The 18,562-nt window shown below is 44.2% G+C and overlaps 1 protein-coding gene across 3 annotated transcripts in view; it reads left to right on the forward strand.

Moving 5' to 3' along the window:
- tyro3 (TYRO3 protein tyrosine kinase) overlaps window positions 1–18,562 on the forward strand; it is a 38,396-nt gene that overhangs the window by 3,636 nt on the left and 16,198 nt on the right. For 2 of the 3 annotated variants that reach the window (XM_034207427.1, XM_034207428.1), the window contains exons 3-7: window positions 10,961–11,061; window positions 11,237–11,407; window positions 13,835–13,921; window positions 17,223–17,338; window positions 17,571–17,751. In XM_034207427.1, the coding sequence (XP_034063318.1) occupies window positions 10,961–11,061; window positions 11,237–11,407; window positions 13,835–13,921; window positions 17,223–17,338; window positions 17,571–17,751 (656 nt within the window). Of the gene's footprint in view, window positions 1–6,851; window positions 6,935–10,960; window positions 11,062–11,236; window positions 11,408–13,834; window positions 13,922–17,222; window positions 17,339–17,570; window positions 17,752–18,562 lie in introns of those variants that run through there. The other variant, XM_034207429.1, reaches the window with a different exon arrangement.

Genomic DNA, 18,562 nt, shown 5'->3' on the forward strand with positions numbered 1-18,562 from the left:
CCCGTCCACACTACAGCTTCGACAGCTTCAAAAACGGTTTCCAACGCGTCTGCCCATTCACTTTGAATGGGGTGACGTCACGTTGCCTCGCTTTTCGCCGAACTGAATTGTGGGTAGCATAGCGGAGCGGTCCGTCTCCGTTGAACATTGTTCAACTTCTGACGCCGGAGACGCCGGAGTAGCCAGCGCCAGCCAATCAAATCCCGTTTCTGAAAATCTGACAGCTCAAGCCGTAGCCAATCAAACCGCGTCTAAGCTGGGAGAGATATCCTGCCGTTCATTTCTATATTTCAAAAAAAGATGGAGGAGAAACTAATTATCGTCGTAGCAAATCACCCGGTTTTGTATGAGCAGACCCTCTTCACCTACCGGGATACAAACCGGAGGAACCAGGCATGGAGGGAGGTGGCAGAGACAGTGGGTGAAACTGGTAGGTTTTCGCCTGTTTGGGGAGTTATATATATATATATATATATATATTGCTCGCATAAAATCCCCGGGGGTATTTGCTTTGTATGTCGGGGGCGGGAGATTCATGTGATTGGTTGTTGGTCGCGGTGCTCGAATAAAATCCCCAAGCTTCAGACACGCTCAGCTCCAAGCTTTTTTTGAAGCTGTAGTGTGGACGCTCCGTTAGATTCCTCCAGTTGCTTCATAGAAAAAACCCTAGATCCACTTCACAGTCCTAAAGCTTCTTCAAAATAAAACTCGTCCACTTGCTTAAAAGTCCTCCAGGTGCTTCATGTTAAATGCTAACTCGTTCCTGTGTTTAAGGACTCATTCATTCACCACTCCATTACAGCGTGTTTATCTGCACTCTGAGGTCATCTGGTTTCCTTGGAGAGTCACTTCCCGCTCACGCTGCCTCAGATCCTCAGTTTCCTGTTAGCTGCTTTCTTTACGGTGTGTTCAAGTGCAGCTTTGTGTCCGTGAATCAGACGTCGTCCTCACCATTTCTTTGAAGCTGGTTTGCTGTGTCTGGAGTTTCAGGTGTTTCTGTTTCGGCTCTGTTTGGTGGTTCAACAGCTCATAGACTGTAAATACAGGCAGCAGCTGCTTTGATGAATGACTCCTCTTCCTCCTCTTCCTCCTCCTCCTCCCCCTCCTCCTCCTTCCCGTCAATCTAACCCCCCCCCCCCCTCATTATCTCCTGACTCTTTCTCCCAAGGACACATTCAGACTTATTTTTACACAACATTGTGAAAATAATCTTAATCTTGCATCAGTGTTGTCAAAAGTCTGTACAATACTTTGCTTCAACATCCCTTTATTTGTTACATAATTATTATTTGTATTATTATAATTTACACCGGACAGAAGTATAAAACAATACAAAAATATAATGACCCTTTGCACATTAAAGCATATGAGGATGAAAGGACCCCTTTAAGATAAATAATATTAAAGTAAGTTTTGCAAAAGGGTTAGGTTTGATCTCTGCAACGTTTTTACCGGTATTGGATTATGGTGCTTTATATGAATGCCTCTGACCAGTGCCGAAAGAGTTTGGATACTGTGTACAATTGTGCCTTAAGTTTTGTTACTGGATGTGGATATCGAGTACACCATTGCACTTCATATGCTGCTGCTGCTAATTGGCCATCTTTGTCTGCTCGCAGACTTTCCCATTGGTTGGGTTTTATTTATAAATCTCTTGTTCCCTTTTACATTTGAAGAGAAAGTCTATATGGCCTGCGCTCCCAAGATTTCATTCAGATGCTGGTTCCTAACGTAAGAACAGAACTAGGTAAAACAGCTTTTAAATATGCTGCCCCCACAGCTTGGAACAATGTACAGAAGGAGCAGATTTGATCACCTTGGGGGAATTCAGGTCCATCTTAAAGGACAGAGAACACGACCCCATTGGTTGATGTGAGTGCTCGTATGTCAAAAATTGAAGTCGTTTTACATTTTGCCCGTTTTTAATGATTTTTAATAGTTTATTTTATTTTGCATATTGATTGGCTGATGTGCCATTTAATTTGTGTTTTACAGCTGTATTCCTCTGCCTGTCTTGTCTGTGTTTGATCTGTTGTAACGTTGTTCATGCTGCCCTCTTGGCCAGGTCGCTCTTGGACAATAGATTTTAATCTCAATGAGACTTTTACCTGGTTAAATAAAGGATATATATAAAAGCCAATAAAAATGAACTAAAAAAATTACAATCAAAATATATATTTGAATTGAAATATATCTGACAGTATTATAATATTAAATATGTACAATCTTGATTAAAATAAAGCATTTTTGCAGTTTTTAAAGTAGTATTTTAGGGCATAAATGTGCATAACTGTTCATTCATTTTTCAGGTATGAAAGGGTGTATTCAGTGTTTCATATAAAATGTTCTTACCCAGCTCTACGAGAGTCGACGGAAGTTTTCTTGGTTTAGTGTTTCAGTATTTGTGACATAACCTTAAATGTACAAAGTGAAATCTTGATTACACATATCGTAGATCAATCTGTGTGAAACCTGTTTAGTGTGCAGGTGTCGACACGCTTTATTATTACGAGTTATTATTGTCATCAGTGACTCAAACACCACGAGGGGTTCAGCAGCTCTCAGAGGCCTCAGCTTTGACGGCTGATTTCAGGATCAGCCGTCTTTATTTAAACAGCCTGAATGCTGCCTGAGAATCTGACCTCAGATCTGTGCGGCTCAGCCAGCGGCGGCTGATTAATCCGCTTTACTCTCAGATTCCTGAAGGAACAGGAAAAGGGAAATTGGAGGTCAGAGAAACGGTCACTTTACAGCTTCCTGGTGTTACTCCTGATCTGAGACCTTTAAAGACCCTCAAGACTTATGTTCGGAGGCAACAAAGATATTATGTGAAACAGGAAGTTAGGTATTGTAGTTGTTCAGCAGAAACCAGGGAGGAGATTAACAACTCTCATAACTGGTGATACGTTTCTTGGAAATACTTGGAAAAGCAAAACTAATCCACTAAAGAAATGTCAATAAAGACAAACGGGTTAACCCTTCTAAAGCTTTTGTAATTAAGTTATAACATTTATAATAAATGTTCTAATAAGTAATCATTATCCTGCTGTAACTAAGAACCCATTTACATGGGAACGTTTGCGTTTACGCACCAAATTCGTTTTCAAAAAAGTCTTCTGTTCACACGCATTCGGCCCATTTAACGTGTCCGTTCACACGAGACCACTGGAAACGCTGTAGTAGATATGCCGGGCCTGTAAGTGGCGCTGTACTTTCGCCACAAAATACACCAAAAGCAGTGGAGAGGCGGGGCTAAGCAGCGAAGAAGACCCCCGAGCATAGTTGCCATGGTTTCCCTTCTGTTCATGCCCCGTGGTGGATTTAGCAACATGTAGTTCATGTAGTTCTCCATGTCCACTTGTTGCTGATGGTTGTGGTAGAGGAGCTGTAGATGTTGCACTAACATCTGTAGCATGGTCAGTAGCAGTAGCAGGAGCTAATGACAGTAGCTACTGACCATGCTACATCAATGAGCAGCTGAGGTGTGGAGAGGTGGGGCTATGGCTTAATCGTTATCAGGAAATGATCGTATAGGGCAGGGGTGCCCAACCAGTCGATCGTGAGATGTGTCTAAAAATAGAACAACAACATTCTGTTTTATCGTTAATGTCCTGTAACATAATGTTCCTGTGCCAGAATAATGCACTTGAACGCATCAAAGCTTTGTGATTGGCCGGCGTGACCCCATGTGTCGGGGCGTGGCTAGTGGGCACTATTTCGCTGACGTTGTCCGTGTCAACAGGAGTGACAGTCCGCACACACACAAGACCGCAATTATGGCAGAAGCAAAAAAGCCCAAAATATATCATTTTCACTCCGAGTGGGAGGATGATTATTTTTGGATCTATTCCAATTCAAAGTCCATCTGTCTCATCTGCAATGCGAGCGTGGCTTTATCGAAGAAGGGTAATTTAGGAGCGGCATTTCAAAACAGTGCACAAACGCTACGAGACGGAATTCCCTCCTAATTCTGCCCTACGCTCCAAAAGGGGAGGGGCCTGAAAGGACAGCTAAATGCACAGCAGTCCATTTCCACCAGGCCCAACAACAAGAGCAAGGCTGCTACCAGAGCATCTTATCGTGTCAGTCACGTTCTTGCGAAACACATGAAGTCTTTCAAAGATGGCGAAGTTGTGAAATAAGCTTTCCTGGAGACTGCCGACACGCTTTTGGGGACAGTAAAAATAACAGTTGCATTTCAACAGGTTTTTGATATAATAAAAACTCAAGTTAGATACCGTTATTAATCAGCTGTAAGTTTTAGTTTGTTTGAACTTATTCATTATAATTATTGTACAAAATGGTATAAGAATGCAAACATTAAGATCCTTTCTGTTTAAATTGATTATAGTCTATTATCAATTCAGGTTAAGAAACTAGTGTTGCTTGCATCCTATTTTAAAGGCATTTATTTTTATATTCTACTAAAATGCAACAAAAAAGGGTTTGATTCTATTAATGTTGTCTTTTTTATTGCACTGTTGCAGCAGATTCCTGTGTAGCTTCAGATCTGAGTTTTCTTATTAGTAAGCCTCATTTATACTTTTGTAGCAACACTATTTTTATATAATGGCAAAGAAAGGGTTCAGAGTATTTTCTTTTTTTCCTGTGTCATATGTGGCAGCACTGTTCAATGTTTCTAGAAAACATTACCCACTGTAGTATGTGACGTGTGAATAAACTCCAACTCTGTATCAACAACACTGTTGTGTAACTTCAGTTAAATACTTGTATGTGTGTAGATTAGAAAGAGGTAAGATAAAGGATCTGCAGTATTTTATGAAGTATTCATCGTACAAAGGTCAGTTTTATACAAGTAGAAGTGTGTATTTTCCTGGCAGTAGGCTGTCAGTAACTACGCCTCTCTATTTGGACTGGTAGATCTCGGCAGACTGGCAACTTTAAAAGTAGCTCTCGGTTCAAAAAAGGTTGGGCACCCCTGGTATAGGGCGTACACACAGCCGTTTGGCCCCCCAGAGCGTTCTGCTTGCAGATCTATCCACCTTGGGACCCGTTATCGTTTGCGTGGTCCGTTTCCGTTACGGCCTCGTGTGAACGAACGGGCTATACGGAAGAGAAAAGTTGCGGATACAACCCGTTTCGTTCTCGTGTATACACCGCCTAAGTACCTTTTCTTATAAATTCAACTTTTGAGGTACTTGTACTTTAGTTTAGTACGAAAATAATAATAGAGGAATAATGTATTTTTTGGTTAATGAAATGTATCTGACAGCTTTAGTTACTTTACAAATCAGGATGTTTTTACAGACACACATTAAAATAGTGTGTGTGAGAGAAACTCCCTCTGAAGGGAATACATGGACTTTAGCCACTGCAGACCATTGACATGCACTAAAACTACTTGAATAAATTATAAGATGTGAAGCAAACTGTTCCTAATATCATATTAATCTCATTTACACGGTTTGTTTTGCAGCCTTTAAAGGGGACCTATCATGCAAAATGCACTTTGTGATGTCTTTTATACATGAACATGTGTCCCCGGTAGGGGTGTAACGGTATCCGTATTCGTCCCGTACCGTCACGGTTTCCCCGCTCAGAGACCCAGGTCGTCACACGCATCTCTGCTTGTCTAGCTGACATCTCTCAGTGGATGTCTGCTCACCACCTCAAGCTCAACCTTGACAAGACTGAGCTGCTCTTCCTCCCGGGAAAAGATTGTCCCACTCTTGACCTGACAATCAACATCGGCACCTCAGTTGTTTCCCCGACTCAAGACTGCAAGGAATCTGGGTGTGACCCTAGATAACAGCCTGTCCTTCACTGCAAACATCGCTGCTACAACCCGTTGCTGCAGATACACGCTTTACAACATCAGGAAGATACGTCCCCAGCTGACTCAGAAAGCGACTCAGGTTCTGGTCCAGGCTCTCGTCATCTCACGCCTAGACTACTGCAACTCCCTCCTGGCTGGTCTACCTGCATGTGCCATCCGACCTCTGCAGCTCATCCAGAATGCAGCGGCTCGTCTGGTCTTCAACCTTCCTAAATTCTCCCACACCACTCCGCTCCTCCGCTCCCTCCACTGGCTTCCGGTAACTGCTAGAATCCACTTCAAGACACTGGTACTTGCTTACCATGCTGCGAGTGGATCTGGCCCTTCGTACATCCAGGACATGGTTAAACTGTACACCCCAGCGCGTGCACTACGCTCTGCATCAGCCAAACGACTCGCTGCACCCTCGCTGCGAGAGGGACCCAAGTTCCCATCGGCGAAAACACGTGGGTTTGCTATCCTGGCTCCAAGATGGTGGAATGAGCTCCCCATTGACATCAGGACGGCAGATAGCTTGCACATCTTCCGGCGCAAACTGAAAACTCATCTCTTTCGACTCCACTTCGAGCGATAGAACTATTAACGAAGCACTTTTATACTAATAAAGGACTGGCTTATCTAAAGCCAGTTGAGTAGCACTTGAAATGTTTTTGCTCTATGAAGCCTGATGTACTTATATGATTCTGTTTTCTTCAAGTTGTATTTTGTTGGTCGAACGCACTTATTGTAAGTCGCTTTGGATAAAAGCGTCAGCTAAATGTAATGTAATGTTCGGCACATGCAGTCACACGGCGAATACGCCTTTTTTTACGAGTGGGAAAAAAGTCTGTCACTCAGGGCAGTATTACACTATATATAATCCAGGGGGCGGTATTGCGCCTAAAAGCCAGCCGCCCGTAAATAACAAATGAAGAACAAAACACAACAAAACGAACAAAATACATGAAGAAGAAAAGTTAGTAGCTACGGCGAGTTCACACAACACACAGGAGCTAGAAGACCCACCTGCTTCTTTTAAATCAGGTGTGTGGGAACATTTCGGGTTCCCTGTGGACTACAACAATGATGGGGTGCGAGTTGTGGATCAGACGAGGACGGTGTGTCGGCGTTGTTCGACAGCGGTGCGGTATGCTGGTGGTAATACGTCAAACATGCTCAATCACATCCGAGTCAGTCTGGAGCGTCCACACAGCAGCGTGCGTTGACGCTTGGAGGTGGGCGTATCTGAAGCTTGGGGATTTTTTGCGACCAACAACCAATCACATGAATCTCCCGCCCCCGACATACAAAGCAATAGCAATGTTAAAACGAAGTAAACTGAATATAAAATCCCCAAACAGGCGAAAACCTACCAGTTTCACCCACTGTCTCTGCCTCCTCCCTCCATGCCTCGCTCCTCCGGTTTGTATCCCGGTAGATCAACAGAGACTGATCATACAGCACCGGGTGATTCACTACCGCTATAATGAATTTTCCCTCCATTTTTTTGAATATGAGGAAATGACCTGCGTAGTCTCTCCCAGCATACACGCGGTTTGATTCGCTAGTGCTTGTACTGGCAGATTTGCATAAACGGGATTTCATTGGCTGACGCCTCCGTCGAGGCGTCAAAAGTTGAACATTGCTCAACTTTTGACGCGAGCAACGCCAGCAACGCTCCACGTCGCTTCCCAAAATGCAGTTTGGCTAAAAGTGACGTCACCCCATTCAAAGTCAATGGGCAGAAGCGTTGGAAGCTTCAACGCACGCCGCTGTGTGGACGGGCCGTCAGTCCCCAGCGAGAGGCTTTTCTCGACGGCAGGTGACATAGTTACCGCCAACAGATCTGCCCTCACTGCTGACAACGTAGACAAACTCATCTTTTTGAAGAAAAACTTGAAAATAGAGTAAAGCTTGAGTACCTTTATTTAGGCATAATGGCCTCACACACTCACAAGTTAATTACACATGTTAGACATTGCTCCTGAAGGTACAGATTTTATTTTGTTTTATATTTATCATTGTATTTATTTTATATATTGAATCAGGAGATGTTATACAGTTCTGTATTGCCTTTTATTGATTGTGATTGAAACACTTTCTTATTATTTATTTTAACATTTTCAAGACATTCTTTTTAGTTGTACAGCTTTTAGTTTGACATCAGCCATTATAAATAATATGGCCATCTGCGTGTTACTGTTTGTGGTTTGTTTTTAACTGTGTAATACAGTTAATGATTCCAAATGTTAGAGTTCCTTATTTTCATAGAAAAACTTGCACTACTGTTAAAAATAAATAACAGCAAAAACAATTATGCGTTTGGAACTTTTTTTTGCTTTTCCTTGTTTTACCGAACCCGTACCGAACCGTGACTTCTGTGAACCGTTACACCCCTAGTCCCCGGTGTGTCGGGGAACTCACGCAGCGTCAGAAAATAAAACCCCCTCTCTTTTCCTCCGTACCCAAACCTCTAAAAACGGGGAACAACGGAGCTGATCCAGATTTGCGTCCGATATGACGTAATATCTGAAATGTGGACCCACGGCCCAATCAGAAACGTTGCTATCAGAATCAATGCCCGACTGTTTTGGAAGTAATATGGTCGGTGTTTACATTAGCATCGCTAACACTCAGAGCTAACCTGTACTGGAGAGCATGTGTGTGAAGAAGCAGGAAGTAAAAAGGAACTCACCTTGTGGTATAACCGGCAAGTGAGAAATAATAATAATAATAATAATGCATTTTATTTATATAGCGCTTTTCACAACTCAAAGACGCTTTACAGTATGAGGGAGGGTAGACAAACAAGGACAGGCAAACAACTAAGTAAAAAATAAAAAGGCAGTCAAGAGGAAGTTGATTGAGAGGGGGGGGGGGGCTTATGGGTAGACAGAGTTGAAAAGATGTGTTTTGAGGCAGGACTGAAAGACTGTGAGGGACTCAGAGTCACGGAGATCTTGGGGGGAGGGAATTCCAGAGCCTAGGAGCTGCCACTGAGAAGGCTCTGTCCCCAAAGCTGCAGAGTGTGGATGTGGGAATGGATAGGAGTCCGGCTGCGGTGGATCTGAGGGACCGTGGAGGTTGATAAGGAGTGAGAAGGTTTGTGAGATAAGGGGGGCCAGATGGTGGAGGGCTTTGTAGGTGAGGACCAGAATTTTGTAGTTGATGCGATGGGAGACAGGAAGCCAGTGGAGGTCTTTGAGGACTGGGGTGATGTGATGCCATGATTTGGTATGCGTGAGGAGACGTGCAGCTGCATTTTGAACCCGTTGGAGTCTGTTGAGGGATGTAGTGCTGATGCCGTAAAGAAGTGAGTTGCAGTAGTCGAGGCGGGAGGAAATGAAGGCATGGATTAGTCGTTCGGCTGCGGGGCGGGTGAGAGAGGGTAGGATTTTTGCAATATTGCGGAGGTGGAAAAATGAGGTTTTGGCGGATGTGAGGTTCGAGGGAGAGGGTGGGGTCAAAGATTACGCCAAGGTTGCGTGCCTGATTGGAGGGGGAAACAATGGTGCCATCGATGGTGAGAGTTATGTTAGTGACCTTGCTGAGGGTGGATTTGGAGCCGATTAGGAGGAGTTCTGTTTTGTTGCTGTTCAGTTTGAGGAGGTTATGTTGCATCCAAGTTTTAATAGCTGTCAAACAGGAATCGATGTGGGTAAGGAGTGGGTCATGGAGGGATTTGGTGCTGAGGTAGATCTGAGTGTCATCAGCATAATTAATAATAATAATTCCTTACATTTATTATAGCGCTTTTTCAATGACTCAAAGCGCTTTACATATACACACATTACACATATATCATACATGCAATGGTCAGATACTGTGGACAATACCCACAGGAGCAAGTTCAGGTGAAGTGTCTTGCCCAAGGACACACCGGCTTTACAGACGCAGCAGCGGCGGGTTTCACCCCTTGATCTGATGATCATTGCACAGCGCACTGCGCCACACCGTCCATCTTCACGCCTCGAGGTCATCGAGGCGCTTTTACAAGTATACATTGGTATTATACATGTACTGTGGACATTACCCACAGGAGCAAATCCGGGTGAAGTGTCTTGCCCAAGGACACAACGGCCTGACGCAGTGGCGGCAGGAGCGGGTTTCGAACTGGAGTTCCCCAGCACCCCCCTTGATCTGATGATCGGATGCACAGACCACTGCGCCACCCGTCCCAAAGTGGATAGCATAGCAGTGGAAGTCGAGGTTGAAGTGGCGGAGTATCTGACCGAGGGGGAGGATGTAAATGATGAAGAGGAGGGGGCCAAGTACTGATCCTTGAGGAACGCCTTGGGTGACTGAAGCTGTGGCAGAGGAGTGGTTTGGGAGGGAGATGAAGTGGGATCGTTCAGTGAGGTAGGACTGGAGCCATCTGAGTGCAATACCTTCAATACCAATGTCCCTGAGTCGGGTGAGCAGGATGTTGTGGCTCACGGTATCGAAGGCTGCACTCAGGTCGAGGAGGATGAAAATATTGAGGGAACCAGTGTCAGCAGAGGTGAGGAGGTCATTGAGGACTTTGACTTTGACGAGTGCAGTTTCTGGTGAGGACGAAATCCAGACTGAAGGGGTTCATAAAGCTGGTTGGTTTGGAGATGGCAGTGAATTTGTTTGGCTACAATGCGTTCAAGAGTTTTTGAGAGGAATGGTAGGTTGGAGATGGGGCGGTAATTAGTGAGGGAGGAGGGATCAAGACCAGGTTTTTTGAGGATTGGTGTAACGGCAGCAGTTTTGAAGGCAGAGGGGACGGTTCCATGGGACAGCGAGGAGTTGAAAAGGTTGAAAAGCCTTTGTCAGAAAGCCTTTGAGCTCCAAACTGTTTCAGAGAGAATCCTTGATAATCCATGATATGGCGTTTCATCACGGCAGCATTTAGTTTAGACAGTAGCTGCCGGGTCCCACATGAGCTCAGACCCCTCCTTTTTTATTTTAAAGCTTTATCCCCCAAATCAGCACTTTTGAAACAGGAAGTGAAATAGAGGGATATGAGGCATGGCTAGAATGGGAGATCTGTTTGGTATTTTGAGCAAAACACTTCATAGACATGTTTTGTATATATTTGTATATATCTGAGACCTATGCTATTGCCTACAAATAGCATGATAGGTGACCTTTAACATGTCTCTGGTCTGGTTGAAGATCTAATGCTTCCTATTTATTTGTGTCTTTCTTTGTCCACAGTGTGAAGTCGGTGCAGCAGCAGGATGCGGGTCAGTACTGGTGTGAAGTCGAGTCCAACGACCTGACGTTCTCCTCTGAACACGCCTGGATCACAGTGGAAGGTGAGGACCCTGAACGCACCACCTGTGTGTCTAATTACAGCATTTGAAGTCTCCTATTATCCTGCTTCTGTTTTAAACCTGCAAGTGTGTGTGTGTGTTTTCATTCGCTGTGCCGTGACCCTGAACACATCGCCATGATTATTCCTCAGTCTGATCTTCTTCCCGCCCCCTCCAGGTGTTCCTCACTTCGTCCAGGAGCCGCAGGACGTGGCGACGTTCCCAAACGTTCCCTTCAACCTCACCTGTGACGCGGTGGGCCCCCCCGAGCCGGTGGAGGTGTTGTGGTGGCTGGGGGGGGAGCAGGAGGGAGAGCCCAGACCCTCACCCTCTATCCTCCATGTACCAGGTCAGAAACACTCCTGATTTAAAGTGTTTTTAAAACATGTGACTGTGGCAGTGGCTGAGTCAGTAGGGGCTTGGACTGTGAGCCGTAGGGTCGCCGGTTCAAGTCCCCAAACAGACCTGAATGTGGACTGCTACTTGGAGAGGTCCCAGTTCACCTCCTGGGCCCTGCCGTGGTGCCCTTGAGCACAGGTGCAATAGCTGCCCACTGCTCCTAGTAATAGGATGGGTCGAAAGCAGTGTGCTCTGCATGTGTGACGAATAAAGAGGGTTTCATTCCTCCAATTCTATCTTTACTAGGCAGTGACGCCCTAATGTATGACTCTAACAAGGTGCATTGTGGGAAATGTAGGATCCAAAACAACTTACAAGAAGTAATAATAGCAATAATTAGGGCAAATTATGTTGTGGTCCTATCCTGGTAAAATTAAAATAAGCTGATAGAAGTGACTACGTGAAACCTGATCAGTGTTAAATATTCCCTCTCTGATCCATAACTTACTCAAAGACCTGAATACAATCCGGCTTCAGCCTCCCATCACTCACAGTCTTTAGAGAATGGGATATTTCCTCATTATGCAGTAGTTATGAACACACTCACTCACTCACTCTCTGACACACACACAGCTTGTGGAGGTGTGTGAGTCAGATGCATGGGAGTGCTGGATTTAACCCAAAGGTCAGTCCTGACGGGTGGAGCTGACATCAGCGTTACAGAGTCGTTATTATGTGACTTTTCTAAACCATTATGTCATCCTCGTTGAGTTGAAGACTTGGAGAAAAATGATGGTTTTGTTGTTTTTTACCTGAAGAGAGGAGAACAAGAGGAGATTACAGTCAAGTTTGAGCCATATGTTGAATATATTCAACCTTGAGACCAACAACTGGTGATTGCTGATGTGTGTCACGTGTGGGGACTGGCTTATGGGGACAAATTGGAGGTCCCCATGGGGGGAATCATTAATTTTAGGGTGAAGACTTGGTTAGGGTTAGGCATGTGTTGGTTATGGTTATGGTTAGGATAAGTCTCCAAGAAATTCATGTAAGTCAATGTAATGTCCCCTGAAGTCATGTATACATGGTGTGTGTGTGTGTGTGGACTTTACACACTGTATTTTCCAATGTCTCTCTCTCTACTTGCTGAGCAGCTCTTAGCTCTAATATGCGGAGTAAGCCCATTAAATTAGCAAAATATTTAATTAATGACGTAAAAAAGAACTGGCCGTATACAATAAAGTACAACAAAGAAGAAACATAAATAAGAGTTCAACTGAAACGAGTGCTGTATTTACACCATGCACCTTTAAAGATTGTGCTTCATCTACCTTGGAGTGTGTCTACAAATTGAGTTTAACAATGATGCATTTCACTCTCCGACATCACCATCTAAACTGACAGGAAGTAAGGACGAAAACTACCAAAATAAGAGCCTGCAAGGGTAGTGTGTGTGTGTGTGTGTGTGTGTGTGTGTGTGTGTGTTGTGTGTGTGTGTGTGTGTGTGTGTGTGTGTGTGTGTGTGTGTGTGTGTGTGTGTGTGTGTGTGTGTGTGTGTGTGTGTGTGGTGTGTGTGTGTGTGTGTGTGTGTGTGTGTGTGTGTTGGTGTGTGTGTGTGTGTGTGTGTGTGTGTGTGTGTGTGTGTGTGTGTGTGTGTGTGTGTGTGTGTGTGTGTGTGTGTGTGTGTGTGTGTGTGTGTGTGTGTGTGTGTGTGTGTGTGTGTGTGTGTGTGTGTGTGTGTGTGTTCTACCAAGGTGCATTATGGGAAATGTAGGATCCAGTGTTTCATATCTGCAGCTTGGATTTTGACACTTCTGGTTTTGATGGGTCTCTGCAATGCCATGTAATTTCTCTAAATACAATTATAAGATTATTAATCTAATGTGCAGCATGAACACACACACACACACACACACACACACACACACACACACACGCTCCACAATATTGATTTTCTATAAATAGAAGAACATCAGCTCGTCTGCTGCCGTTTGGAGGATCCTCTCACATACAGGCGGTTACTGGAAACACACACACACACACACACACACACACACACACACACACACACACACACACACACACACACGTTTCCGCTCAGTGAGGCGTGTTGTATTCCAGGAATCTTAAAGGATAATAATTCACCTCTGAGTTAAAGTGATCTCAGGTATTGATCATCAGTGAGCGTCAAATGGAGCAGCGCCTCGTACAGAATATGAATGAACGTGGAACGGGTCAAGGATATAAACGCCAGGTAGTAAAGAACAGACATAACGTTAAAAACTAAGGAGATGTAAAGTAATAACCCCAAAGTAAAAGCATTCAAATGTATGGCTGCACACTTTGTAACTGATATTGCACTTCCAATACAGAAGGGACGGACAGGTAGCGCATGTATTGAAATGAATATTGAAATGATTGTGGTCTGATTTTATAGGCATGAACAACAGTGTGAAGTTTTACTGTGAAGCGAAGAACACCAGAGGAATCTCCGTCTCCAGAACCGGAACCGTTCACATTAAAGGTGAGAACACTGTTTACAGAAACATCGATATAACATGATCTTGTATAACTCTAAAGGTGAGCTTTAAAACAGATGTTCTCTCTACCTGTAGTGGTTGTTTTGTTTTCCTCTATGATTGCTCGGTTTTCTGTGGGAGGACTCCTTTGTTTACTTCCTGAACACTTGCGCTTCTATTGGCTAGCGCTCCAACACATTGTACGTGATAGGCTAAGGGGCGGGACATCTCTAAGTGGTTGACCAATCACAACAGAGCCGGCCAGCTAACCAATCAGAGCAAACTGGGCTCTGGTTTCAGACGGAGGGTGAAAAGAGGTGCTGCAGCACAGGCAGTATGAGAACAATAAAGAGCTTTTTGAACATTAAAGCATGGAGACACTACATACTGATATACACCTGAACATCAGGAGAGGACTCTTTAAAGTAGAGACACTACATCAGGGATCACCAACTACATTTGTCCAAGGGCCAAAATGTATCCAATAGACACTATCGCGGGCCAGCGATTTTTATATAGCCCAACATTTTGAAGTTGTTGACCGGGACACACACACACACCCCGCATAAAGCTTAGCAGACTTCTAGGCAGGGTTACTTTGTAAATGTAATCAGTTACTGAATACAGAATACATGCTCTGAAAGTAATCAGAATACAGTTACAGTTACGTGTCTTAAAAAACGTATTCAGATTACTTTTAGAATACTGTCTTTTTCCATAACAGATGGGTATGTTTTGGTGAACAGGAGACACTTGTTTTACTGTTTTAATGGCTTATCAAGAACTCAAACACAACATCTTGGTGTCATTCTGGACAGCTCTCTCATCTGCACCCCACATAAAACACATCACCCGGACTGCATTCTTTGTACTGTCTTAAAACCTTTCCTTAGAATATGTTATGAATTGTAAGGTGTCCTTGGTGCTTTGAAAGGCGCCCCTAAATAGAATGAATTATCATTATTATTTATTATCTGAAACGATGTTATAACTTTTAAAACGTTTTCCAGTCACTTGACCCATGCATTCAGCAGCAGCAGGCCATTCACTTTGATTTGATCCCGTTATAAATGTCATCATTTCGACAATAAAGAAATGCTACATAAACGTTATCTTGCACATTTGATCGAACCATCTCCGTTTCTAACTTTCAATATATTTAAAAAGAGATCTCTCTCTCATCTGCGTGCGGGGGCGGGGCCTCAGACACGCTGCATCTCTCTCTCGCTCACAGACATGCTGCAGCGCTGTGCAGTGTGCACACCAGTGGCGGCGCTAGGGGGTGGCTACTTGGGCTCAAGCCCCGGATGATTTCTGAAAAGCCCCGGATGTTTCACTTAAAAAAAAAAAAAAATTCAAAAAGATTTTTTTTTTGTTGAAAATGTCTCGGGAGTAATGTGCAGTACCGGAGTCCACCAGAGAGGCAGCCGCTGCGGGACATTAGCCTGCGTACTGCGTAGCCTTCCCTGCCCTGAAGAAGAAGTGATCCTTCCTAGTGCCTGAAGAGTTTTAAGCTAATAGCCTATAAAGTTATGGATATTAGAAAGTTATTTTCATCGAAGCAGGCGCCACAGTATCAGCAGATGACAACAATGTCATCACCAGCAGTGTCCCGCAGCTCCTGCCTCTTTGTTGGACTCTGTCGCAGCGGGGCTACTGCTGTGGTGCGGAGCGCACAAAACACAACCCTTCACAACGAAGGATCACTTCTTCTTCAAGGCAGGGAAGGTTTCGCAGTACGCAGTCTACTGTCCCGCAGCTGCTGCCTCTCTGTTGGACTCCGATACTGCACACAGTGGTTACTGCTCCGCCAACGCCACAGTCACCCCCGTCGTGCGGGCCGGATGAGAATGTCTGGCGGGCCGGATGTGGCCCGCGGGCCGCCAGTTGGTGGTCACTGCACTACATACTGATATACAGCTGAGCATCAGCAGGACAGGACTCTTTAAAGTAGAGACACTACATACTGATATACACCTGAACATTAGCAGGAGAGAACTCTTTAAAGTAGAGACACTACATACTGATATACACCTGAACATCAGTAGGAGAGGACTCTTTAAAGTAGAGACACTACATACTGATATACAGCTGAGCATCAGCAGGAGAGGACTCTTTAAAGTAGAGACACTACATACTGATATACACCTGAACATCAGCAGGAGAGAACTCTTTAAAGTAGAGACACTACATACTGATATACAGCTGAGCATCAGCAGGAGAGGACTCTTTAAAGTAGAGACACTACATACTGATATACACCTGAACATCAGCAGGAGAGAACTCTTTAAAGTAGAGACACTACATACTGATATACAGCTGAGCATCAGCAGGAGAGGACTCTTTAAAGTAGAGACACTACATACTGATATACACCTGAACATCAGCAGGAGAGGACTCTTTAAAGTAGAGACACTACATACTGATATACACCTGAACCTCAGCAGGAGAGGACTCTTTAAAGTAGAGACACTACATACTGATATACACCTGAACATCAGCAGGAGAGGACTCTTTAAAGTAGAGACACTACATTACTGATATACACCTGAACATCAGCAGGAGAGGACTCTTTAAAGTAGAGACACTACCATACTGATATACACCTGAACATCAGCAGGAGAGGACTCTTTAAAGTAGAGACACTACATACTGATATACACCTGAACCTCAGCAGGAGAGGACTCTTTAAAGTAGAGACACTACATACTGATATACACCTGATCATCAGCAGGAGAGGACTCTTTAAAGTAGAGACACTACATACTGATATACACCTGAACATCAGCAGGAGAGGACTCTTTAAAGTAGAGACACTACATACTGATATACACCTGAACATCAGCAGGAGAGGACTCTTTAAAGTAGATACACTACATACTGATATACACCTGATTATCAGCAGGAGAGGACTCTTTAAAGTAGAGACACTACATACTGATATACACCTGAACATCATCAGGAGAGGACTCTTTAAAGTAGAGACACTACATACTGATATACAGCTGAGCATCAGCAGGAGAGGACTCTTTAAAGTAGGCACACTAAATACTGATATGAAGTACAATTACTTCACATTAAAGCACATTAATCAGCCTTTGTGCTACAAATCCAATAAAGTAAATATTGGAAGAATAACCAAACAAAACGTTCTGTTTACTTGACCCTTATCACACTCAGAATATGTCATATATTTGACTAATAGTGGAATATTAGTATGCAATGTAAACAGAATCACTGACACACCTGTTGTCACATGTTCTCTGTATCTGAGCTGTGATTGGCTGATGAGTCTCTTTCTCTCAGTGTTGCCGGCGGCGCCCTCTGGACTGCAGGTCCTCAGGATGGAGGACAACAACGTCACGTTGGCATGGAAACCGGGATTCAATGGACACTCTGAGCTGACAACCTGCGTCGTCCAGGTAACACACACACACACACACACACACACACACACACACACACACACTTAAAAACGAATTAGAATATCACAAGTCTCTAGATTAAACTCTTTGTCAACTCTTATTGGTAGTTCAGTCCTTCCTTCCTGTCAGGTCTAGATGATTAATTACACACACACACGCACGCACGCACACACACACAGAAGGCTAATCAAACACTAATATGTCGCTACCCTCCTCCCCCTCCCCCCAGCTGTCCAGGCGCTCGGTGAGGAGGTGGGATCTCCCCCAGCAGGAGGTCCAGGTTCCTCCTCACCTGCACGTCCTCTCGGCTCTGAGGAGCCATCAGAACTACAGCGTGAGGCTCTCCTGTCTGAACGAGGTGGGGGTGTCGCCTTTCTGCCCCTGGATCCACTTCCAGACCCCGGAGTCAGGTGAGAGATGTTAGGAAGCATCTTTTCTAATACTACTAACCGCTTTAAAGGGGCCCTGTTCTGCTTTGGGGGTTTTCCCTTTCCTGTAGTGTAGTATTTAGTGCATGTAAATGGTCTGCAAAGACTAAAATCCCTGTGTTCCCTCCAGGGGGAGATTATTTCCCACACATTCCCGCCTCCCTGCCTGAAACACCTCCATAGGACTCCTTTGTTTACTCCAGGAGGTGTTGACCAATCACATTACAGCACAGGCAGCATGAGAACATGAAGACCTTTTTGAACATTACATATTGTAAACATGACACAGTGGAGACACCAAATACTGATATGAACCTGAAAGTGAGCAGAATATGTCCTCTTCAAAGTAAAACAATGTTTGGATTTAAATCTGCTCAAAGATTGTACGTTTAAGGGTCTCTTTTAGTATACTTTGCATCTCCTAGTTGCCGTTTTGTTCCCATTTTTGGTGGTTTTACATCAACGTCAACAACAGTAGCTATTTTGTGTCTCGTGTGGAAGGTTTTGAAGCCACTAGTTTTAGTTTTGTCTCTTTTTGCATCTCTTTTCTGGTTTGTTAGCATCTCTGTGTGACCTCCAAACACCTACAAGTTGTTAACATATACATTAACTGAATCAAACAGAAAGCATGACACCTCTTATAGGAATGTGGCAGAGAGATTCTGCTGTCGGCTGGTTTCCTGTTTTCTCTGAGCTTTAGCAGTTGGTCGCTGAGAGCGGGCTTGTTGTTTGTGTTGTGTATTTGTTTGTGTGTGTGTGAATGTGTGTGTTTGTGTGTGTGTGTTTGTGTGTG

Source organism: Gymnodraco acuticeps, unplaced genomic scaffold (genome assembly GCF_902827175.1).
Source record: "Gymnodraco acuticeps unplaced genomic scaffold, fGymAcu1.1, whole genome shotgun sequence".
In the NCBI taxonomy this organism is placed as follows: Eukaryota; Metazoa; Chordata; class Actinopteri; order Perciformes; family Bathydraconidae; genus Gymnodraco; species Gymnodraco acuticeps.